The sequence below is a fragment of the Ochotona curzoniae genome, unplaced genomic scaffold, assembly GCF_017591425.1.
Source record: "Ochotona curzoniae isolate NIBS_2020 unplaced genomic scaffold, NIBS_Ocur_1.0 scaffold_4683, whole genome shotgun sequence".
NCBI classification, from domain to species: Eukaryota; Metazoa; Chordata; class Mammalia; order Lagomorpha; family Ochotonidae; genus Ochotona; species Ochotona curzoniae.
Window position 1 is genome coordinate 33751959 of NW_024467121.1, and position 20220 is coordinate 33772178.

The 20220-nt window shown below is 47.0% G+C and overlaps 1 protein-coding gene across 1 annotated transcript in view; it reads left to right on the forward strand.

Moving 5' to 3' along the window:
* The first annotated feature begins 761 nt into the window (after positions 1-761).
* The window catches only part of RAB4A (RAB4A, member RAS oncogene family), a 32999-nt gene continuing 13540 nt past the window's right edge, over positions 762-20220 (forward strand). Inside the window, exon 1 of the mRNA XM_040967903.1 lies at positions 762-1018. Within this exon, the coding sequence (XP_040823837.1) occupies positions 988-1018 (31 nt within the window). The 5' untranslated portion in view covers positions 762-987. The remainder of the gene's footprint in view (positions 1019-20220) is intronic.

Here is a 20220-nt window from a genome sequence, read left to right on the forward strand (position 1 = left end):
TGACCACAATTTCCCCGCAAGGGCAGGCCCCAGTCATCAGAGCCACCCACACAGAGGCCTGGACTGGGTTCCTGGCTCCCTTCTCGGCTTCAGCTCAGCCTCCATCCACCAGGACAGGCCTCTGGAGAGCGAACCAGTGAGTGCCATCTGCGTGTGTACCTCACAAATCAGTCATTTCAAGAAGTTTAAAAAAAAAAAAAAGGCAAAAAATATTACAAAGGATGAAATACATCCTGAGTCAAGGGTCAGGAGCCGCATCCTTCCCTCACGCCATGGCCTCGCTCCCAGAAACACCCTCTTCAGCGGGATCCCAGACCCCTAGACCCTCTGTAGTCACACAACAGCCGCCCTTGGTCGCTTAAAGTAAGCTTTTTTTTTTTTTTTTTTTTTTTGGTTAGGAAGCGCAATGACTGCCAACCTCAACTCTTCGCCCACGTCCAGCAGCATCTCTACCCGCAAGGCAAGCACTTTGCTTCCTCCGCCCGAGGGTTGCACGCCCCAGTCCTGGGCTCCGTCATCCTCTAACCTGGCAGCTCCCCAAGTCCTGACGTGGCCAGCCTCCCCGCGCGCCCCTGCGCCCTCAGCGAGCGCGAAACGCACGGGTCCAGCTCCCCGTCGTGCGCCCCGCGCACGCCCGCGCCCCGCCCGGCCTCTCCGTGCGCACGCGCGGGCGCGGCCAGGGCCGGGCCTTGCGCACCTCTGCTCGGCTCCACGGGCTCCTCGTCGTCCTCCTCCGGGTCCAGGCCGGACAGGAGCCGAGGGCCGAAGGCCGAGGGCCGTGCGCCTGCGCGGAGCCGGAGTCCGGCAGGGCCGCAGTCGCGGGTGGTGAGTGGTTACCGTGAGGACCGGTCCGGCCACTCCTCTCTCCTCCGCCCACTCTACCCGCCCCGTTCCACGCCCCTGCCCACCACGACGCGGTAGACGGACCCCGGCCCTGTTTTCCCGCCAGCTGCAGCCGACCCGGCCGGAGGCGGTGCCGTTCCCAAGATGTCGCAGACGGCCATGTCCGAAACCTACGGTAAGAGGCCGCGAGGGGCTAGCGGGCGTGGGCTGGGGTTCCAGGATGGCCTCGTGGCGCGGGAAGCCGAGTCCGGGCCGTGGGTGACTCGGGGGTGTCGGGCCCGGACCTGCGGGGCGCGGGCGCTGGGCGCGGGGTCTCGGGCGTGAGAACGCGGGTGCGGGGGGCGCGGGCCTGGCGGTGAACGGCGCATTTACGTGATCTGCTTCTCCAAGTTTCTCGCTGCCGGTTTCTCCGCGCTTTGCACTTTCGGCGGTTTTTCCTTTCTTGATCTGATTTGAATAGCTGCACGTTCGAGAGGGTGGGTTGAGGTTCACTCGTGGCTGCGAGGGATGTAAAGGGCTGGCGGCGACGGCTGCATTTCAGTATGTTCCTCGGCGATTCCAGTTTGTCCTTCTCTGGTTTGGAATTCCTTTCTTTGCCGTGGGATGACAAGAAGGAGTTAACACTATCTTCTCTTCTTCCAGAGAACTCTTTATTTCCCTGTCTGGGGTTTTAGCCCGTCCTCGGTTGCATTTGGCAAGTTATGAGAGGTCTTGTCTCCATTTTAATATCATAAACACCCTCTCTTGTAACACTCAGACCTGGAAGTGCAACGCAAGAAACAATTTTTACACGAAAGCTTTTCAGTTCCTATACTGTGTTACCTTTTTTCCCCCCTGCCCACATAGAATAAAAAGTGCAGCGTGTACTTTTTATTGGGACTGAATAGATGTTTATCAGTCCTTCACTCTTTGAGATGTATACTTTATCAGATGAAAACTGATTTGGAGTTTCACAGCCCCAGAGGGAGACTCAAAAGAAAACGTATACCCCAAGCCAGATCCGCCTGTCACCATCTGTCCCGGCATGCTGCTGCTTCCCGTCAACAGATAATGAGTGTAGCTGAGTGTAGCAGGCGGCAGCTAGGAAGGCTGTAAATTCCGGGAGACACAGCAGACTGTCTCTGGTGGCTTGGGGTTTTGCTGCCTGGTAGGAAACACACTGTTAATCCAGTTAGGATGCTGTTGAGTAAATAAGGCCAGGCAGGAGTCCTGAAAGAATGTGCCTGTGCCTGCACATTCGGTCCGAAGCTGGCCCAAGCTGGGCAGGGAGCAGGTGGCCAGGCAGATGTAGGAGCCCGTGCCCAGGCTTGTGCAAAGGGCGCTTGAGGAGGGGGATTGTGATTTGCACTCTGGAAGGAGAGGGGGGCCTTATGGGAGGGCTCCATCTGCCCCTGGGGTCACAGTGTGTTAGGTCCCACTTAAGCGATTCTTGTCACCGCACTGCCGGGTTCTTGGTGACGGTGGAGCAGGAACGCTGTTCTTAGAAAGCTTAGGAAATCCTCCAGGGAGTCCGCAGGGTCTGTTAGGACCAGTGAGGCCAAAGTCTCAAGTCCTCCTGTGAGTGCTGTGTGTGGAGGGAGAATCACAGTCAAAAATAGTTAAAAAAAAAAAAAAAAAAAAGATTTGTTTATCTGAAAGGCTGAGTTACAAAGGAGGAGGGTGAGGGAGAGCCACAGAGATCTCACATCCTCTGGTTCACTCCCCAAATGGCCACAGCAGCCAGGACTGAGTCATGCCGAAGTTGGAAGCTTCATCTGGGTCTCCCATGTGGGTGCAAGTGCCCAAGTGCTGGAGCCATCTTCCGCTGCTTTCCCAGGAGCATCAACAGGGAACTAGCTGTGTCAGAAGTGGAGCAGCTAGGACTCAAACCGGTGCCCAAATGGGATGCAAGCATGGCAGGCAGTAATTTCGCTGCTGCACCACAGTGCCAGCTTCCAGAAAGGTGTTAAGGAAAACATGTTCTCTAATTCTGGCTATGTCTTTGCACTTGTTTGCTTTCTAGTGCTAATTAGCCCACTTTTTTTCCTCTTTGACCTGAGTAAGCGATTCTAGGGAGCTGTGGAAAGTGACTTCATGAAACAGCCTGTATAGATTGCACTTTTGTGGTATAGAGTGGTAACTGCTGATAAAGCAGGGCACACCTTTGCTAGCTCGCCTTACTTCACACATGGTCCGTAAGTTTTGAGCACTGCGGATGAATTCACTTAAGCCTGCTTTTTTCAGACTTGGGTCTTTTATATGCTTATTTCATACACCCTACACAATATGCTTTGTTTCTACTAATTCTGAATTTGGGGAAACTCATTTAAAAAAAAACTAGTGAATCTAATTAATGAGAATATTCATTTTAGAAAGAGCAGGTATGGAAATTGAGGTTCCCAACCTAAAATACAAGTCACTTAAGACCAAGAGCTAGACTGTCACCTTCACTTATCATTGGCCATGTTTGCCCAGCATTGTTACCTGGAAGTCAAACAGGTTCCCTCTTACTGAAGCTCAGCCAGCAAAGGAATGTTTGCCTAACTTCTAATCCCCTTTGTACCCTGTATCATTTTCCCTCTCCTGTAAAGGGAGGCTCTGTGTAGCTTAACAGGGATGAAAAATAAAGATTCAGTGCTGCAAATGTCAGCAGGGTGAACCTGCTGATGAGCCCATCAAGCGGTCGGTGCTCGGCCCTTTTTTATTTTTTTTAAGATTTATTTATTTATTTATATTGGAAAGTCAGATTTACAGAGAGAAGGAGAGACAGAGAGGAAGATCTTCTGTCTGGTGATTCATTCCCCAAGTGGCCGCGATGGCTGAGCCGATCCAAAACCACGAGCCTGGAGCTTCTTCTGGGTCTCCCACGTGGGTGGTGGGTCCCAAAGCTTTGGGCTTTGCTCCTCGGCTGCTTTCCCAGACCACAAGCAGAGAGCTGGATGGGAAGCGGGGCTGCCGGGATTAGAACCGGCGCCCATATGGGATCCCGGCACGTGCAAGGTGAGGACCTTAACCACTACGCTGTTGCGCCGGGCCTGGTGTTTGACTTTCATTGACTGGGTAGCACCCAGTGCTATGTTACTCTCAAGTCACCAGCTGCTGGAGTAAGATGCTTTCGTTTCGATAATACTGTCATGCCTTGGAAAACCTGAACAGGTCGCAGCTTGGAAAGCTGCCTGTGAGGCTCACTCACCTGAAACAAGGTTCTCCCCAGTGTTTTCAGATTCACTAGAAACACTGGCCTGCTAGTGTTGCCTGGGACTTCCCTGGAACTCCTCATGAGCTGTGAGACCCAAGGGATCACACGTTGGCCTGGTAATGCCTGGTGCCAAGAAACAGCATTCAGAAAGTGCTAAAATGTAAATGTGGTGGGGAAATGCCAGAATTCTTTTTTTAAAAAAATTAAATGTTAAAGCAGTTTAAGGAAAAATCCAAGGCAAATCTCTGTGTAATTTATGACATCTGCAGTGGGAGCAATTTATGAAACAACTCAAGCCTGTTGGCCCAGGCTGGCCTTAATTACTTTGTCTTCTTAGTGTTTTCATTTTGTGCTTCATTTTGAAAACTGCGCACTGTTGTGATATTTATCAGATATTGACAATTGTCAGAATATTTTCTCTTTTAAATATTTACTTTTAATTTGTATTTGAAAGACAATGTTACAGAGAGGAGAACAGAGAGTTATTCCATCCACTGACTTATTCCCTAAATGGCCACAGCAGCCTGGGGTGGGCCAGACTGAAGCCAGGAGCCAGGAGTCTCCTCCTAGTGTCTTACATGGGTGCAGGGAGCCAAGAACTTGGGTCATCCTCCTCTGCTTTCCCAAGCCACAAGCAGCAAGCTGGATGAAAAGTGGAGCAGCCAAGACACGAACTGGTGTCCATATGGGATCCCAGTGCTTGCAAGGGGGGATTATTAATTAATTGAGCCATGGTGCCAGGCCCGATGCCAGTGCCACCTTTTTCAAAAGTATTTACTTACTTATTTTATTTGCAAGTCAGAGGAACAAATAGAAAGAGCTCCCATCTGCTATTTCACTGCCCAAATGCCGACAAGAGCCCGGGCTTAGCCAGGGACGGAACTGGGAGCCAGGACGCCAGCCCAGTCTTCCCACTGTGAGTGGCAGGATCCTGATTCCTGGAACCATCATCACAGTTGCTTCCATGGTGTGCATTGACAGGAAGCTAGTCAAGAAGGGGAAGCAGGAATTGAAACCAAGCACTCCAGTGTAGATGCATGTGTCTTAACCAGACAGCCAAATGCCCACTTTCTGACTTCACTGGTTTTTGTTGTTGTTGTTGTTTGTTTGGAAAACAGTGCTGAGAGAGGGCTCACATTTGCTGATTCAGACCCCCAAGTACCCACAGCAATGGGCAGAAGTCAGCCAGGTTGCAGCTGGGAACCTGCAGCTCAAGCCACGTGGGTGGTATGAAGCCAGTTAACCGCTGACTTTTGTATTTCCTACTTGTGGCCCTTACTATAGAATTCTCTGTAAGAGAATTCATGTGTAAGATTCAGTATTGTAGATTCATTCTTACCATGTGTAACTAGGGAAGCATGTTTGTGATCTTTACGGTAAATATTTCTTTGGAACGAGAGGAAAGCTGTTAGTTGACTTTTTTTTTTTTTTTTTTTTTACTATTTTTTATTTTAACAATCTTTACATGGTTAATTTGTGCATAAAGGGTCAAGGGCTACCGGAAAGTGGGTAAGACTATTATTTCCATATTGTTTCCTTCATATATCTGAGGTACAGGGGGATATTGAGGGAGAAGTCCCACCTGATTTCCCACCCACCCCAAGTCCCGCATGTGGGGCATGCTCCGAGATACTCGTTGAAGTGGTTTCAATAGGTCACCAGTTTTGAAATTGCTGCCAATCTTGCCTCTCCAAACACCATGAGGTTGTTGAAAAATCCATTAATTGACATTATCCATCATAGCGTCTCTATTTGCCCGGTATTTTGTTGCCAACCTATAGCTGAGGTGGTTGATTAACTTGTTCCATCTTCTGTCCCTTCATGGTTAGGGTTCTGAGTCTGGCATTTCAATTGGGTAGATCACCAAAGAAACTTTGTCTGAGGTGTTCCCAGGCCAGATACTCGTATGCACCAGCAAGCACAGGGCCCAGCACAGTCCATCACCCGGTCAGCTGGTAGTTGCAATTGCTGGGTTGGTTCTGTTTTCAGCCCCGCCTTCTACTGGAACCAATGGGTAATGTAGTCCAGCCTGGTTCTGCACAGCACATACTTGGTCTTTACCTAAACCAGTGGGAGCTGCAGCCTGATGAGAGCGGCCCACAATAACCCCCACCAGGCCCACCCCCTACCTTGGTTTGCCAGTATGTGTGGCAGACCAGTCCAATCTGACCCACATCCCCCTTGGTTCTCGTACATGACAAATGGCATTGAAGCTTGGACCCATCTACCCAGCTCAACAGTCAAGCCTTCACGGGTGTGGTTCAGTGCCTCTCTGTCTAGCTACCCCAGCCCCTGTCCTAGTTCTCGTGCCTTCCTGTGGCAGTGGTAACCCAAGAGGGGGGAACCCACTATTTCCCTCCCAGGTCTCTCACTCCCGGATTGTGCACTTTCCAGGTGGTTCTGCAGTTTAACTTGACAGGATTAGCCCCCAGTGCCAGTTTCTGCCAGCTGATGCTACGGCTATGCCCAAACAGCCCTCTTCCATTCTAATTGTAGGTTGCACCCATAGGAACAATCAACCCATCCTGGCTTTTCCCTGGTCTAGTCCACATGAGGCGCACAGGTGTTGTAGCCCTGCTTAGTCTGGTCTGCCCCCATCCCAGTTCATGCTCTCCAGTGGGAGTAGCTGTCCAGCAGGGGAACCTCCCCTTATTCCCCCGCTGGCTCTGTCCCCTCCCCTCCTGTTTCTCACGTGTGCTGGATGGGCACTGCAGTCACATCTGGCACAGTCAACCTCCTCGTGGCATTCTGTAGTGTGGACTGGTTTTTATCGCAACCAAACCTGGCTCGACCCTTACTCTGTTCTGGTGCTTGGATTTGCCAGTGATGACATTAACTGATTAGCCTGGTCGGCCCCCAATCCATGCCTAATGTATGCCAGTGGGAAACTTCTTGTGGCCTGCTCTGGGCTGTTTCCATTCATGCTTCTTGCGCTTACCCGTGGGGTCTGTGTCCTGCCAGAGGAGTTGCCCAGGCTCCTCCATCAGAACCTCTCCCAGTGCCGGGTTTTGCGCATGCCAGTGGGTCCATGAGCCAGCCCTAGCCCAGTTCCTGACTAGCTTTCAACCCAAGCTGATTCTTGTTGTTGGATATTTCAGCCCAGCCATGGCTCGTCCAGTCCATTCCCACATACGGCTCACACATGGTTCAGTAGGGGTTGCGACCTAGCATAATCTGTCCCACTTCTATCCTGGTCCTCCAGGAGCACCAGACAGTGCTGGGGTCTGGTCCAGCCTGGTGCGTCCAGTCCCAGTCCACACTTGTGCCAAGGGGGATTTCACTGTAACCCGATCAGAACGCAGCCCCCATTCCAGCCCACGTGCTCCTTGGCGGTAGCCTTAATCCAGTTAGTGTGTCTACTGGACAAAACGCATGCCAAAGCTTTAGCATGAACTGGTATTTGGTGGTCAGCATTGCTAAGTGGTAACACATTCTTTAAAGGAAGAGTAACTGTCATTGGGAAACTTTAGGATGTATTCACCTTGCAGAAACACATCGGGTTCAACGTGGAGCCACATAAGCAGCAATTCAAACCACCAAAATCATAGAGCTCCCCTGCCGGGTGGCCAGCAGGCAAAGCCTGGCACCAACTGGCACTGGCCTCCCAAGCCCAGCTCACCATGTGCCCATGATGGCGGGTGTATGGGATCCGGGCATGAGACGCCCTGTCCCGGGAGCCACCCGCTCTAGTTGACTTTCTAATTACTAAAATCACTTCTCTTAAGCACTGTTCTAGAGGTTGATCAGACTGCTGTGAAAGACTTGATCTTTGTTCCTGTGACTCTGCTGGGATGTTTGCCAGTGGAAATAGTTTGAGGGAAATTTCTGAGTTCTGTGCACCCTAATTTACACATCTTAGTCCATCTTTTATTTGCACAACAGAATACCTTAGGGTGATTTATAAAGAAAAAGGTTTATTTTGGCTCATGGCTGTGGAGGCTGGAGAATCCCAGAGCCTGGTGCCCTGAGGGCCTGCTTCAGCTCCTGGTGCACAGCAGGGAGGCAGGTGGCGTCTGCTAGGGTCAACGCAGGAGGAGCAGGCCCACCCTCATTGCAACCTGAGGCCTAAAGAGTACAGTCAGAGCGCTTGCCTTTGAATAGCACTGCTCTCTGTGCCAGACCCAGTTCATTACCGGGCTGTCTCCGGTGTGTTTGAAGAATCTTTGGCATTTGCTTCTCAGTTATCTATATAGCTAAAGTGATATAGAGCGTCCTGTTTTCTGATGGATGGATTACAATGAGTAACGCGTAAAGGACAGCATATGATGTCTATGTATGTCTAAAACGTATATCAAACACTCTGTCTACACATCTTTTCCTTTGAAACTCCCCTTGCTTTAAAACAAAGCTTCTGCTGAAGGATGTTTGACCATTGCAGATGACGCTATGAGGATGGTAGCTATGCTGCACAGGAAAATAATGCTTTGTATAACTGTGTCACAGGCAGAAGTAGTCGGACCCTACTCAGAGTGACAGCTCATATAGGACCACACTTAGTGATCTGGTTTCTTTCTTCTCGTGGCTGCACTGTTGCCATCGCTTCAATCTTTTTCTTTTCTTCTTCTTCTTCTTCTTCTTCTTTTTTTGCTTCAGTCTTAAAACAAACTTAGTTTTGGGGGAAGGAAAGGTTATCATTCATAAAATGCTTAAAAATTAGGAATGAGAGGATGGATCCTTGTGATTTCAAATGTGAGGGTTTTATTATGCAGGAAAGAATTTGAAGGCTTAAAGCATCTCTGGTTATAGTTAAATATACTGTCATGCAGGGAAACTTCAAAAAGTTCAAAAAACAAGAGAGAAGCCTATTTTGATGTAATCTTTTTTTAAAAAGATTTCTTTTATTTTTATTGTAAAGTCAGATTTACAGAGAGAAGAGACAGAGAGGAAGATCTTCTGTCTGATGATTCATTCCCCAAGTGGCCACAATGACCAAAGCTGCACTGATCTGAAGCCAGGAGCCTGGAGCTTCATCCAGGTCTCCCACGTGGGTGCAGGCTTTGGGCCGTCCTTGACTGCTTTCCCAGGCCACAAGCAGGGAGCTGGGTGGGAAGCAGGGTTGCTGGGATTAGAACCAGTGTCCATATGGGATCTCCTGAGTGTGCAAGGTGAGGACTTTAGCCGCTAGGCCACCACGCTGGGTCCGCAATCTTTTTTTTTTTTAATAGATGCGTGATATGCATTTCCATGAACTTTTTGAAGACCCTGCACCCCCATATGCAGTGTGCTCATTCAGCTGCATCGTTGTTTCTCTTGTTCATAAAATAAACGGCCACATCTTTGCAGTGCGTGCAGGGACTTGTGCAGGCATATGCTGCAGCAGGCAGCTCTCCATCCGGATGAAAGCAAGTCTTTGATTCAGGACCGGCTTGTGAGTTCTTTGAAAGCAGGAGCTTGCTGTGGCAGTGCTCTGTCCCTGGTGCTCTCAGCTGCTCCCGCACACACTCGGCTTTCAAGGGGTGCACAGAAAGCCTTTGATTTCATTCCATCTAAGTGATGTATTTTCATTTCAGCCACAGAAGAGAAAAAAAGAAAAATGAAAGGCCAGAATCAATAAAAACCTAACTTCAAGGCATAATCTAATTATTTTCTTTGCATTAAGAGTTTCAATAGTTTTTACCTTGCATGTAGCATAAATGAAACTCTAGTTAAACTTCTTCTCTAGACTGCAGTTATCTAAAAAGACTTGTTTATTTTTACTTGAAAGGCAAGGTTGCAGAGAGAGAGGGAGAGACTTGCCAATCTCCCATCCAGTGGTTCACTCCCAAATGGGCACAAATAGCTGAAACTAGGCCAGACCTCCCGGCCAGACCAGAGCCGGAAGCCACGGATGAGATCACTCAGGTCTCCTTTGTAGGTGGCTGTGGACCAAGCACTTGGGTCATCCCAGGTGTTAGCAGGGAGCTGGGTCAGACATGGAGCAACTGGGACATGAACAAGAGCCCATATAAGACGTGGCGTAACCTGCCTGCAGCCATGTGTCCATACCGGACGTGGCTTACCCTGCTGCACCACGACCCTGGGTCTGCATTGTTTGGGTTGAAGAGGTCAGATAGAACACCTTTTAAAAGCTTAAAAGATGAGAACAATAAATTTCCTTTGTGAGATCTCAAACATGACATCAGTCATTGTGTATTGAACTCAAAAGTTGCTGAGATGCCTTGGCTCCGGGAGCCATCGTCCTTGACTGCTGTTGGACTTACTTAACTGACCTGACCACATGGAAGGTGGTCAGCTGTGGGAGAGGCCCAGAGGCAGGTTTTGGTGGTGTCCATCTGGGGAGACAGACACCATGCCCAGCCCATGGCGGTCACATTCTGAGTGTGCCTGACAGGTTGACTGATCTGACTCTGTAGTTACTAACATTTCAGATGTCTGGATTAGTTATTCAATTTTTGTTGAGTGAATTCCCTTTGTTCCAAATCCTTGCATACTTAATAACTTTATAATTTGGCACTGTATGGATGAAATTCAAAGAACAGATTTGGGGATCAGCATGCTGGTGGAGTAGGCTAATCCTCTGTCTATGGCACTTACATTCTAAATAGGTGCCAGTTCAAGTCCCGGCTACTCTACTTTGCTCCAGATCTCTGCTTATGCCCTGGGAAAGTAGCAAAGGATGGCTCAAGTCTACCACATCTGTGCCGGGGGTGACTCAGGTTGATGTCCCCTGGATCCCACTGCTCTAATGAATGCCCTACATGATCACTGGACGTTTAAAACAAAGGCAGAATTTTTCCAGGAATTTGAGACAAAAACAGAAGGTGGGAGTTTGGACACTGAGGCTTGTAGCTTCTAAACTAATGCAAAAAAATTGTGATTGCAAGTGAGGGGTGATTTCATTGATCTGTGTCTATCTCTAAAACTACAAATACATTACCATCACAGAGTCACAGTTCAGAAGGACATAGACTACCCATGTGGCTGCTGTAGTCATAATGTGTGCAAAGCTCACGCTGAAGTTGAATCACCACAGTATTGGGACTCTGGGGAGTATTGGGGACTCTGTCCCCATGGATGAATTCACACTGCTGTCAAGAGGGTGAGTTTCTAATCAAAAAGGCAGGTTAGTCCTGTTCCCCTCTCTCCATCTCCCACATGTCTGCCTGCCTGCCTGCCTGTGGGTCCCTCCTCCATGTCGGGATGCGACTGGAAGACCCTCACCAGCTGTAGCTTCAAATAAAAAATAAGGCAATTCACCTTTTTACTTTGGAACAATTTCTAAAACATTTTGACAGACTGCTTACTTCCTTAAAGAGGGTCTGGCAGGCTTTAGCTTCTCACACATCTGTATCAAATTTATCATTGTGTATGACTTAAATGTGCCTAAAACTTGTTTCCTGCTTAAGGGTGCTTGTTTTCATCTTTGTGTCTCTGTCCTGTGCTTGCAGTTGGCTCCTTTCCTGGGCAGTTTTCTACCTCAGAGGAATAATTTATAGACACAGTCCTCTGTGTTGCTGTTGCCTGCTGCCCTCCGTGGTTAATCTGGCCCAGCTCCGGGGTGATCCTGGATGGCTGCAGTGGCCACATAGATGGGTCGGTCAGCAGCAAGGCTTTGCAGTTCTCGATACAGCTCTGTTTTCACCTTGTCTTCTGCCACCTCTTTGGGTGCTGCTTCCCTGGCAACTCCCTGGGCTTTGTCACCTGTAGCATTTTGACTACTCTCACTGTCCGTGCAGTCCTTCCTTTTAGAGCCCCAGGCTCCTCATACCTGCCCACCCGTTCTGTTTCTTGGTAATGAGCTGTACCCTCTCCAGACAGGAAACCTGTCCTCTCTCTTACACCCCCTCCTCCTTTGTCCTCCCGTGGCCTGGCACGTGCCTGCTTAAAGCTCCAGCCCAGGCCCCCTGAGCACCTGCCTTGTCTGCTGCCCCTCAGAGCCCTTTCCCTACAATAAGCATGGTCTCAGCTCGATGCTCAGGAGCACTTAGTGGACCGTGTTCTTATCCTGACCTCCCCGTTTCTCCACGTCAGCTGTTTCAGACCTTTCCATTATCTTGCCCCCAGTAGACGACCACCAGCAGATGGAAGGAAATAAGGCCACTTTCCCCCTCCTTTTGTCTAGCCCACAGATTCGCCTACTACACACGCTCATCCTCAGCCTTTTCCCTGGGGAAGGGAGGCCGCTCCTCCTGGCTAGGACAAACCCCTCCTTTTATTTTGGATCCCACCCCTTAAGTTTCAGGCCCTTCCCTCCTGACCCATCATTCCTCCTTTCCCATTGGTAACTTCCTGGCTGTGGGTCCTCCTCTGACGACCCCTGTCCTTCCCCTCACAGTCCAGCTTCTCGCAAGAGCTGTGAGTCCTTGTCTAGCGTCTCTCACTTCCCTCTTTTTTGGCCGACTGTAGTCAGGATTCCCCCTCGTCCCAGTTGCTACCACTCATCACATCAGCAGACACTTGGCAGCCTTTCTCTGACGTCAGCTTCTCTTTTCTTTTTCTTTTTTTTTTTTTTTTTTTTTTTTTTTTTTTTTTTTAGGGATTTGTTTTATTTTTATTGCAAAGTCAAGTATACAGAGAGGAGAAGACATAGTGAGGAATATCTTCCATCCGATGAGTCACTCCCCAAGCAGCCACAATAGCTGGAGCTGAGCTGATCTGAAGCCAGGAGCCTTTTCCAGGTCTCCCATGCGGGTGCAGGGTCCCAAAGCTTTGGGCCATCCTCGACTGCTTCCACAGGCCACAGGCAGGGAGCAGGATGAGAAGCTGGGCCACCAAGATTAGAACCCGTGCCCATATGGGATCCTGAAGTGTTCAAGGCGAGGACTTTAACAGCTACGCTATCACGCCGGGGCCAGCTTCTCTCTTCATACCCCATCCTTCCAATCACCGCCTCCTGAGATCTCCACCATGTTGACTCAGTATTTCCAGCTTATTTTCTGAATTTGCAACTCATTATTTGGTCTCAAAATCTGTTCCTCAGAATCTTTAGGGTCTCATGTCTGTTCCTGGTATCACAGACCCTAAGCCAGAAGCCGGGAAGTCCTTTCCCCAGTGGCTGCATCACACACACACACACATACACACACGCACGCACACTCTGTAACGATACCCTACACTGAGGAAGAGATGTGGGAGTGGAGTCCCGCACCCAAAGGCCACCCCTCCTTGCTTCCTTTCTGAGAGCTGGACCTCTCCAAAGCAAAGCCATCACTTAGGGAAACAGACTAGGATTAAAGAGGTCATCTTGTCTACTGAATATGGCTTAATTTTCTTCACGGCACCAGGCCATCACTGGCTACGAATTGCTGAACAAAGTGTCCCGTGCTGTTCTCATCGCTGCTGTCTGCAGCTGCTCTCTACCCGTTGCTCACTGGCCTACTTTAGTACGTTCAGGCTTTGATTTGCTGTGGTCTGGGAAATTAGGTAATAGAAGCTGCTTGAAGCGAATGTCAGACGAGCCAGTCTGTTCCAGGACTGGCTCCCCTGCAGAATTAATTCTTGGCTGTTTGTTCTTGGTTTTCCTGAGTTCTTCTCCTGCTGAGCTCCTGAATGGAGAATGTTTGCCTAACATGGATTTCTGATTATTTGATACCTTTCCTATCATAGCTCATTTGCCATTTCTTATATGAAAAAGTTAAAAGCACATTAGTGGAATATGTCCATTTTAGATTTTCTGTTTTTGGATGTGGTTTCCCCCTGCCTGCTTTGAAGTTTAATTCGTTTGGGGGCTGGAAGCTTATCAAAAGAATATAATTATGACTGGATAAGGAATTTTTATGTGATTTCAAGCTCTCAAGTTAATACTCATTATAATAAACACCAAATCCAATTAAACTAGACATATTATTTAACCAGTTCACATTTAGTTATGCAGTCTATTTAGAGATTTTTTTCTCCATTAATTACTCTGTAACATGGCCATTCGCCTGCCTGTATTAGACCTTTCTGTATTTGTTAAGCACTGTACACTTAGTGCATACAACATGGTGTATGATATCATCTACCTTCAACTAAAGAAAAAAGAGAAAGTTACATTGTAAAAACAGGCTAAACCTGTGCAATGACTACCACTTCTGTTTGGGGGCACACAGTGTGGAGTCATTGTCAAACACCCTGTTAGGGGTGCACAGAGTACTTGGTGTTGCAGCCAGAACAATGGGCGTGACGTCTGGGTCATGCAGCACTGAGTGCCACTCCTCGTGCAGTTGGATCCCTGTCACTGACACAGTAATCTCCACTGCCCCTTCTAATGCTGCTTCTTTCTTGAAGTGGTAGTTCCCTCAGTTGGGGACCTATACATAACAAATTTACGGTTGTTGACTGAGGGTACATTTATGGCTTGAAAAAGAGGTGCATATGGGGAGGTCACGAAGCTCAATAGGCTTATCCTTCACTTTACAGTACCAGCATCCCATATGAGTACCAGTTTATGTCCTGGCTGCTCTGCTTCCTCCCTACTTGTGGCCTGGGAAAGCAGTGGAAGATGGTCCAAAGCCTTGGGACCCTGAATCTGTGTGGGAGACCCAAACGGCTCCTGGCTCCTGGATTTGGATCAGTTCAGCTCTGGCTTTGGAAACCATTTGGGGAGTGAACCAGGCAAATGGACAATCTTTCTGGTTTTTTTTCCCCTTAAAAATATAAATCTTTTTTTTTTTTAATGCAGAAATTTCAAGATCCCTTTACCCAGTTTCCTCTTTGGGACTATCTCGCAGAGCCATTGCATGACATCACAAGTCGAATACTGATGTGGATACACAGATCTTTGCGTTCACCACAAAGAGTTCTGTTGCCACACCCTCCCTTTCTGCACACTCCCCCTACCAGCCCCACAACTACTCATCTCTTTATTTTTTACAATGTTGTCCTTGTAAGAGTGGTAAGTTAATGGAATGTTAACAGCTGCGGTATTTTGGGATTGGTTTTTTCCACTCAGTGGCATCCTGGAGGTTCATCCAAGAAATGCATGCATTAACAGTTTACCCCTTTACGTTGCTGGCTGGTAACTGTTCTTGGGCCTGGGTAGACCGTGATTTGTTTAACCACTCACCTGTTGAAAATCATCTGCGTTGTTCCTAGCTTTTTACTACTAAAAGTAAAGCTACCATAAACATCCATTTTAAGGTTTTATGTAAAGCTGTTTTCCTTTCTCTGAGATAAATCTGAGGAGTGGAGTTGCTGAATCATGTGGCAGTTAATGTCTTATTGCTGAATTTCTCAGCCACAGCTGAAGGGTTATCTGAGAATCCTTGCAGTTCAGTTTTTGCTTGTCAGTTTTTGATGTATACACCCTTAACATTCCTTTCTGTGGTCTTTTTCTTTGCTCTAAAGTCTGTGCGTGATATCAATGTGAGTATAGCTAGTCCTGCCTTGCTTTGATTAAGTTTGCCTTTATTACGTAAAAAATATAATAAAAACGATTGTTGCTGGTACTAAGCGACAGTAGGCTGCTCCACTCTTGGATCCAGCTCCCTGCTTGTGGCCTGGGAAAGCAACAGAGGATGGCTCAAGTCCTTGGACCCCAGCATTCTTGTGGAGACCTGGAATAAGCAACTGACTCCTAGTTTCTGATCAGCTCCACTCCAGTCATTTGGTTGCGACCTTTTGGGGAGTGAACCAGCAGAAGGAAGACCTGTCTCTCCTCTCTGTAAATGCCTTTAAATAAAAATAAATAAATAAATCTTTCAAAAATATATATTTAGCCCCAGAGGTGGGGAGCCTGGTGGGGCCTGGGTACCCTGGCCCAAGTCCTGTGTGGTGGGTGTCAGGTCCAAGAGCCCCGGGGGTGGGGGTTCCAGTGGATCTCCAGTCGGGTGGCCCAGGTCCTTGGGCTCATCTGCGTGGTGGGTATTAGATCTGTGAGCCCAAAGGGTGGAGGATCCAGAGGGGCCCAGGTCACCTAGCCCAAGTCCTAGAGCCCAACTGTGTGGTGGGTGTTGAGTTCGTGAGCCATAGGGTTGGGGATCCAGCTGGGCCCAGATCACCTGGCCCAGGTCCATGAGCCCACCTCAGAGAATTGATCCTCCTCAGGATAGAGGATAGAATGCCAGACTGCAGACCGTGGTACACACTGAGGACATGGTAGCCCACTGAGGACTGCAGAGGACGTCTGGTATCATAGCAGAGATTGGAGAACAGAACATAAGGACAACTACTTGAGCCAAAGAATAACAGCAAATATCTGGGTGATTGGAGGCTCTGAGGTTAACTGTGTCGGCCAATGGACATTGGAAGGGATTTCTCATCCATAAATCAGTGAGATTGACAGCATTTCGTAATTACCTAAACCCCTTGGCCAGAACCCTCAGAGCATGTGCCACATTGAGATCCTGGGTTGATATTGGGTACTGGGATGGTTGGAAGGCTGGGTATGGCCTCTCCCCTTATCTCTCTCCTCCCTTCAGAAATGGGAAGGAATAGAAAATATGGAAACAATGATCACACCCACTTCTCTCTAACCTCAGATACTTTCTATCCTGATCAACTATGTAAGCATAATCTAAAATAATTAAAAAGTTAATATATATGTGTCTGTGTATTTGTATGTATATATAAATCTTATATATTATATATAATGTTATATTATGTGTTTATTATATTATATATTTATATATTATAATCTATAAAATATAAATATAAATATAATATATTATGATATTATAATTATATTTATTATATATGATTATATTTATATATTATATATAACTTTATATATTATATATAATTCTATAATATAACTTTATGTATTATATATAATATATAATTATATATATTATATATATATAAAATCTTTTTCAAAAAAGGAGTGCAGCATGATGGCTCAGTTGGCTAATCCTTGCCTTGCAAGCTCCAGGATCCACATAGGCACTGGTTAATGTCCTAGCTGCCCCACTTCCCATCCAGCTCCCTGCTTATGGCCTGGGAAAGCAGTAGAGGATGGCCCAAGGCTTTGGGCCCCTGTGCCCACATGGAGACCCAAAGGAAACTTCTGGCTGCTGGCTTCAGATTGGCTCAGTTCCGGCTACTGCAGCCTCTGGGGAGTAAACCAGCAAAAGAAGATCTTTCTCTCTGTCTCTCCTTCTCTCTGTAAATCTGCCTTTCCAATAAGTAAAATTAATATATATATACATACACACACATTTACTTCAGTTATTTGAAAAATTGTGGAGAGTCAGAGATCTTCCATTCACTGGTTTACTGCACAAATGGCCGCAATGGCCACAGCTGGGCCTGGTTGAAACCAGGAATCAGGTTTTTCATCGGGACTTCCTGTATGCTGAGAGGGACCCAAGCACTTGGGCTGTCCTCGGCAGCTTTCCCATTAGTGGGGAGCTGGATGGGAAGTGGGGCTGTGGGACACAGCTTGCCTCATCCATCACAATGCTTACCCTGTCTTTGCTTTCATTGTCCCTATGTTGTGTATATTGAAGTGAGTGTCTTGTAGACAGCACAAACTTGGTTATATTTTTATATTTGGTCTACTGATTTTAGTTATTTGTATATTCAGTTTACACTTAATGTGAGTATTGATATAGTGGGACTTGGGTTTATCATTTTGCTGTGTTTTTTTGGTTTGTCTTTTTGCTCTGTTTCATATTTCTAATTTCTCTTTCTGTCTGCTTGTGAGTTCTTTGACCACTTCATAGAGGAGGTTTACTGTGGGAATCCTGGATATCTTTGGTTCGAGATGTCTTTCCAGAGTGATCTGCGTTTATGTCATCCCTGCATCCCAGTAGTAGCATTTCCTAGAGCCATTTTCATTGCTGTTTCTTCAGTTGAGGTTCATGGTTCACATGGTTGTTTAAATTTGAGCGCTGGGCCCAGTTGTGGGCCTTGTGGCTATAGTCTTCCCCTTGAACGCACCAGGATCCCATACGGGCACCAGTTCTAATCCCGGCAGCTCCACTTCCCATCCAGCTCCCCGCTTGTGGCCTGGGAAAGCAGTCGAGGACGGCCCAAAGCTTTGGGACCCTGTACCCGCGTGGGAGACTTGGAAGAAGTTCCTGGCTCCTGGCTTCGGATTGGTGCAGCACCGGCCATTGCAGTCACTTGGGGAGTGAATCATCGGACGGAAGATCTTCCTCTCTGTCTCTCCTCCTCTGTATATCTGACTTTGCAATAAAAATAAACAAATATTTTTAAAAATTAAATAATAAATAAATTCGAGTGCCAAGTTCACCCATGATACCAACTCATCATGAACTTTCTTTTTTTCTTTTTTAAAGATTGATTTATTTTTATTACAAAGTCAGATATACAGAGAGGAGGAGAGACAGAGAGGAAGATCATCTGTGCGATGATTCACACCCCAAGTGACCGCAACAGTTGATGCTGTGCTGATCTGACACCAGGATCCAGGAACTTCCTTCAGGTCTCCCATGTGAGTACAGGGTCCCAAAGCTTTGGGCCGTCCTCGACTGCTTTCCTAGGCCACAAGCAGGGAGCTGGATGGGAAGTAGAACAGCTGGAACATGAACCAAAGCCTATATGGGATGCCAGTGGTTGCAAGACAAAGACTTTAGGCACTAGGCCACAGCACTGGGCCCTCTCATCATGAACTTTCAAGGGGAAGCCCACATGTGTGCAATTGGAAACGGAAGACCTTCCACCCAGAATCCTAGCTTTTTTTTTTTTTTCAGTTTTTCAGTCCCAAACATCAAGAAATTTTTCTTCCTTAAATGTTTAGCTGTGCATTTTTACAAATATGATATATTTTTTGTAACAGTTCTAGGAAAAGATTTTTGAACACAAAGGTTTCTTGTATATAAAGTCTTACTTTCTTGAGCTTCAAGACTCAGAATGAGTATTTGTTGGAGGAATTAGACATATGAAAACTGCACTATCATTTGTCTTTTATCCTGCAAGGTGCAGTCCAAGTGATGTTACTCTTTGGCCACCTGAGGCTACAGTGCAAGCTGGATAGCAGTTACTTTAGTAGGGCACATTTAAGCAAAGCTGCCATAGCAAGAGATGGTGGTGCATCAGCATTAAATTGATGTCTGCGCTCGGCTGTGTGAAAGTTAGGTCCTGGATGGCGTGGGCTTGGAAAACATTCCTCTGTGTACCTCGTATAAAAGCATCGAATCCTTTTTTTTTTTTAATTTTGATTTTCTTTTTAATATTGTTTGCATAGTTGGGAGAGCCTCTGATAAGGGAGGGAAGGTCCAGGTTCAGGATGATGGTGTATGGGACAAATGTTCCAGTTTTGTTGCTGTTTTCTTTTCTCCTGTGTCCACAGGGGAGGAAGGAGGCGGCAGGGGCGGGGCGCTACTGCTTGGTGTCAAACTACCTCAGTAGCTGGGGATGGGAGACAGTCACTTGGTGATGCTTTAGAGTCCCTGATGAGGAGAAGAGTCTTCTGAAGGCGTTGCCTGAGTGGTTTTGATAGTTCTGAGAAGTTGTTGGTTTCATTACTCCAGGGCTGGGACAATCTTTCCAAGGTCTACTAGTTGACAAAGTCCGCTTTAATGCATCCACAGACCCAGGAACATGCTGTAAAGCTTAACCAGGAGAACTGTCCAATCTGTTCTGCTTTCCGACAAGGCAGTTGACATCCGCCGCTGGTCTAGATGAGCTGGCTGTCATGTACCAGTGTGCAAGAAGCATTGAATCTTGATGTTATTTATAACCTTTCTGCCCAAGACATCGCTGCCTGCATATTATTGCCAGCCTCTCCACCTGGTTCTCTTGTCTTCTGTTTATAATTTATATAGTATATTGAAATTTATTTTTTTTAAATAGAGGCAAATATTGAACAGGATTGAAAAATTCTAATCTTTTTAGTCTGGGCAATCTTATATCTTCAGTTTCTTGGTTTGTGAAAGCTATTCAGTGAAATGCATATTCACTTTATTTTTGTGCGATTTGTGTATTATAAAATATGTATATCAAACTATGTTTTATCTGTACTTTTCCCACTATTAGATACATTCACACTATTGTACATAATGAACAACACGCTGCGTCTCTGTAACTTTTTCATCTTTCCAAGCTGTCACCCTTGCCTATGAAGTGTTTCTTTGCTACCCTCCTCCCTTGTTCCTAGCAGGTATCATTTCACTTTTTGCCTGTTTAAATTTAACCACTAGACAAACTTTATGTAAGTGGAATTATACAATATTTGTCCTTTTGTAATTGGGTTATAATTCAAAAGAATACATTAGGAGTTCATCCAGAATGTCCTTCTTTCAAAGTGGCTGAATACGTAGCTCTTAGAACACATGACTGAACTAGGCCAGACCAAGCAATGAAACAGACTGCTT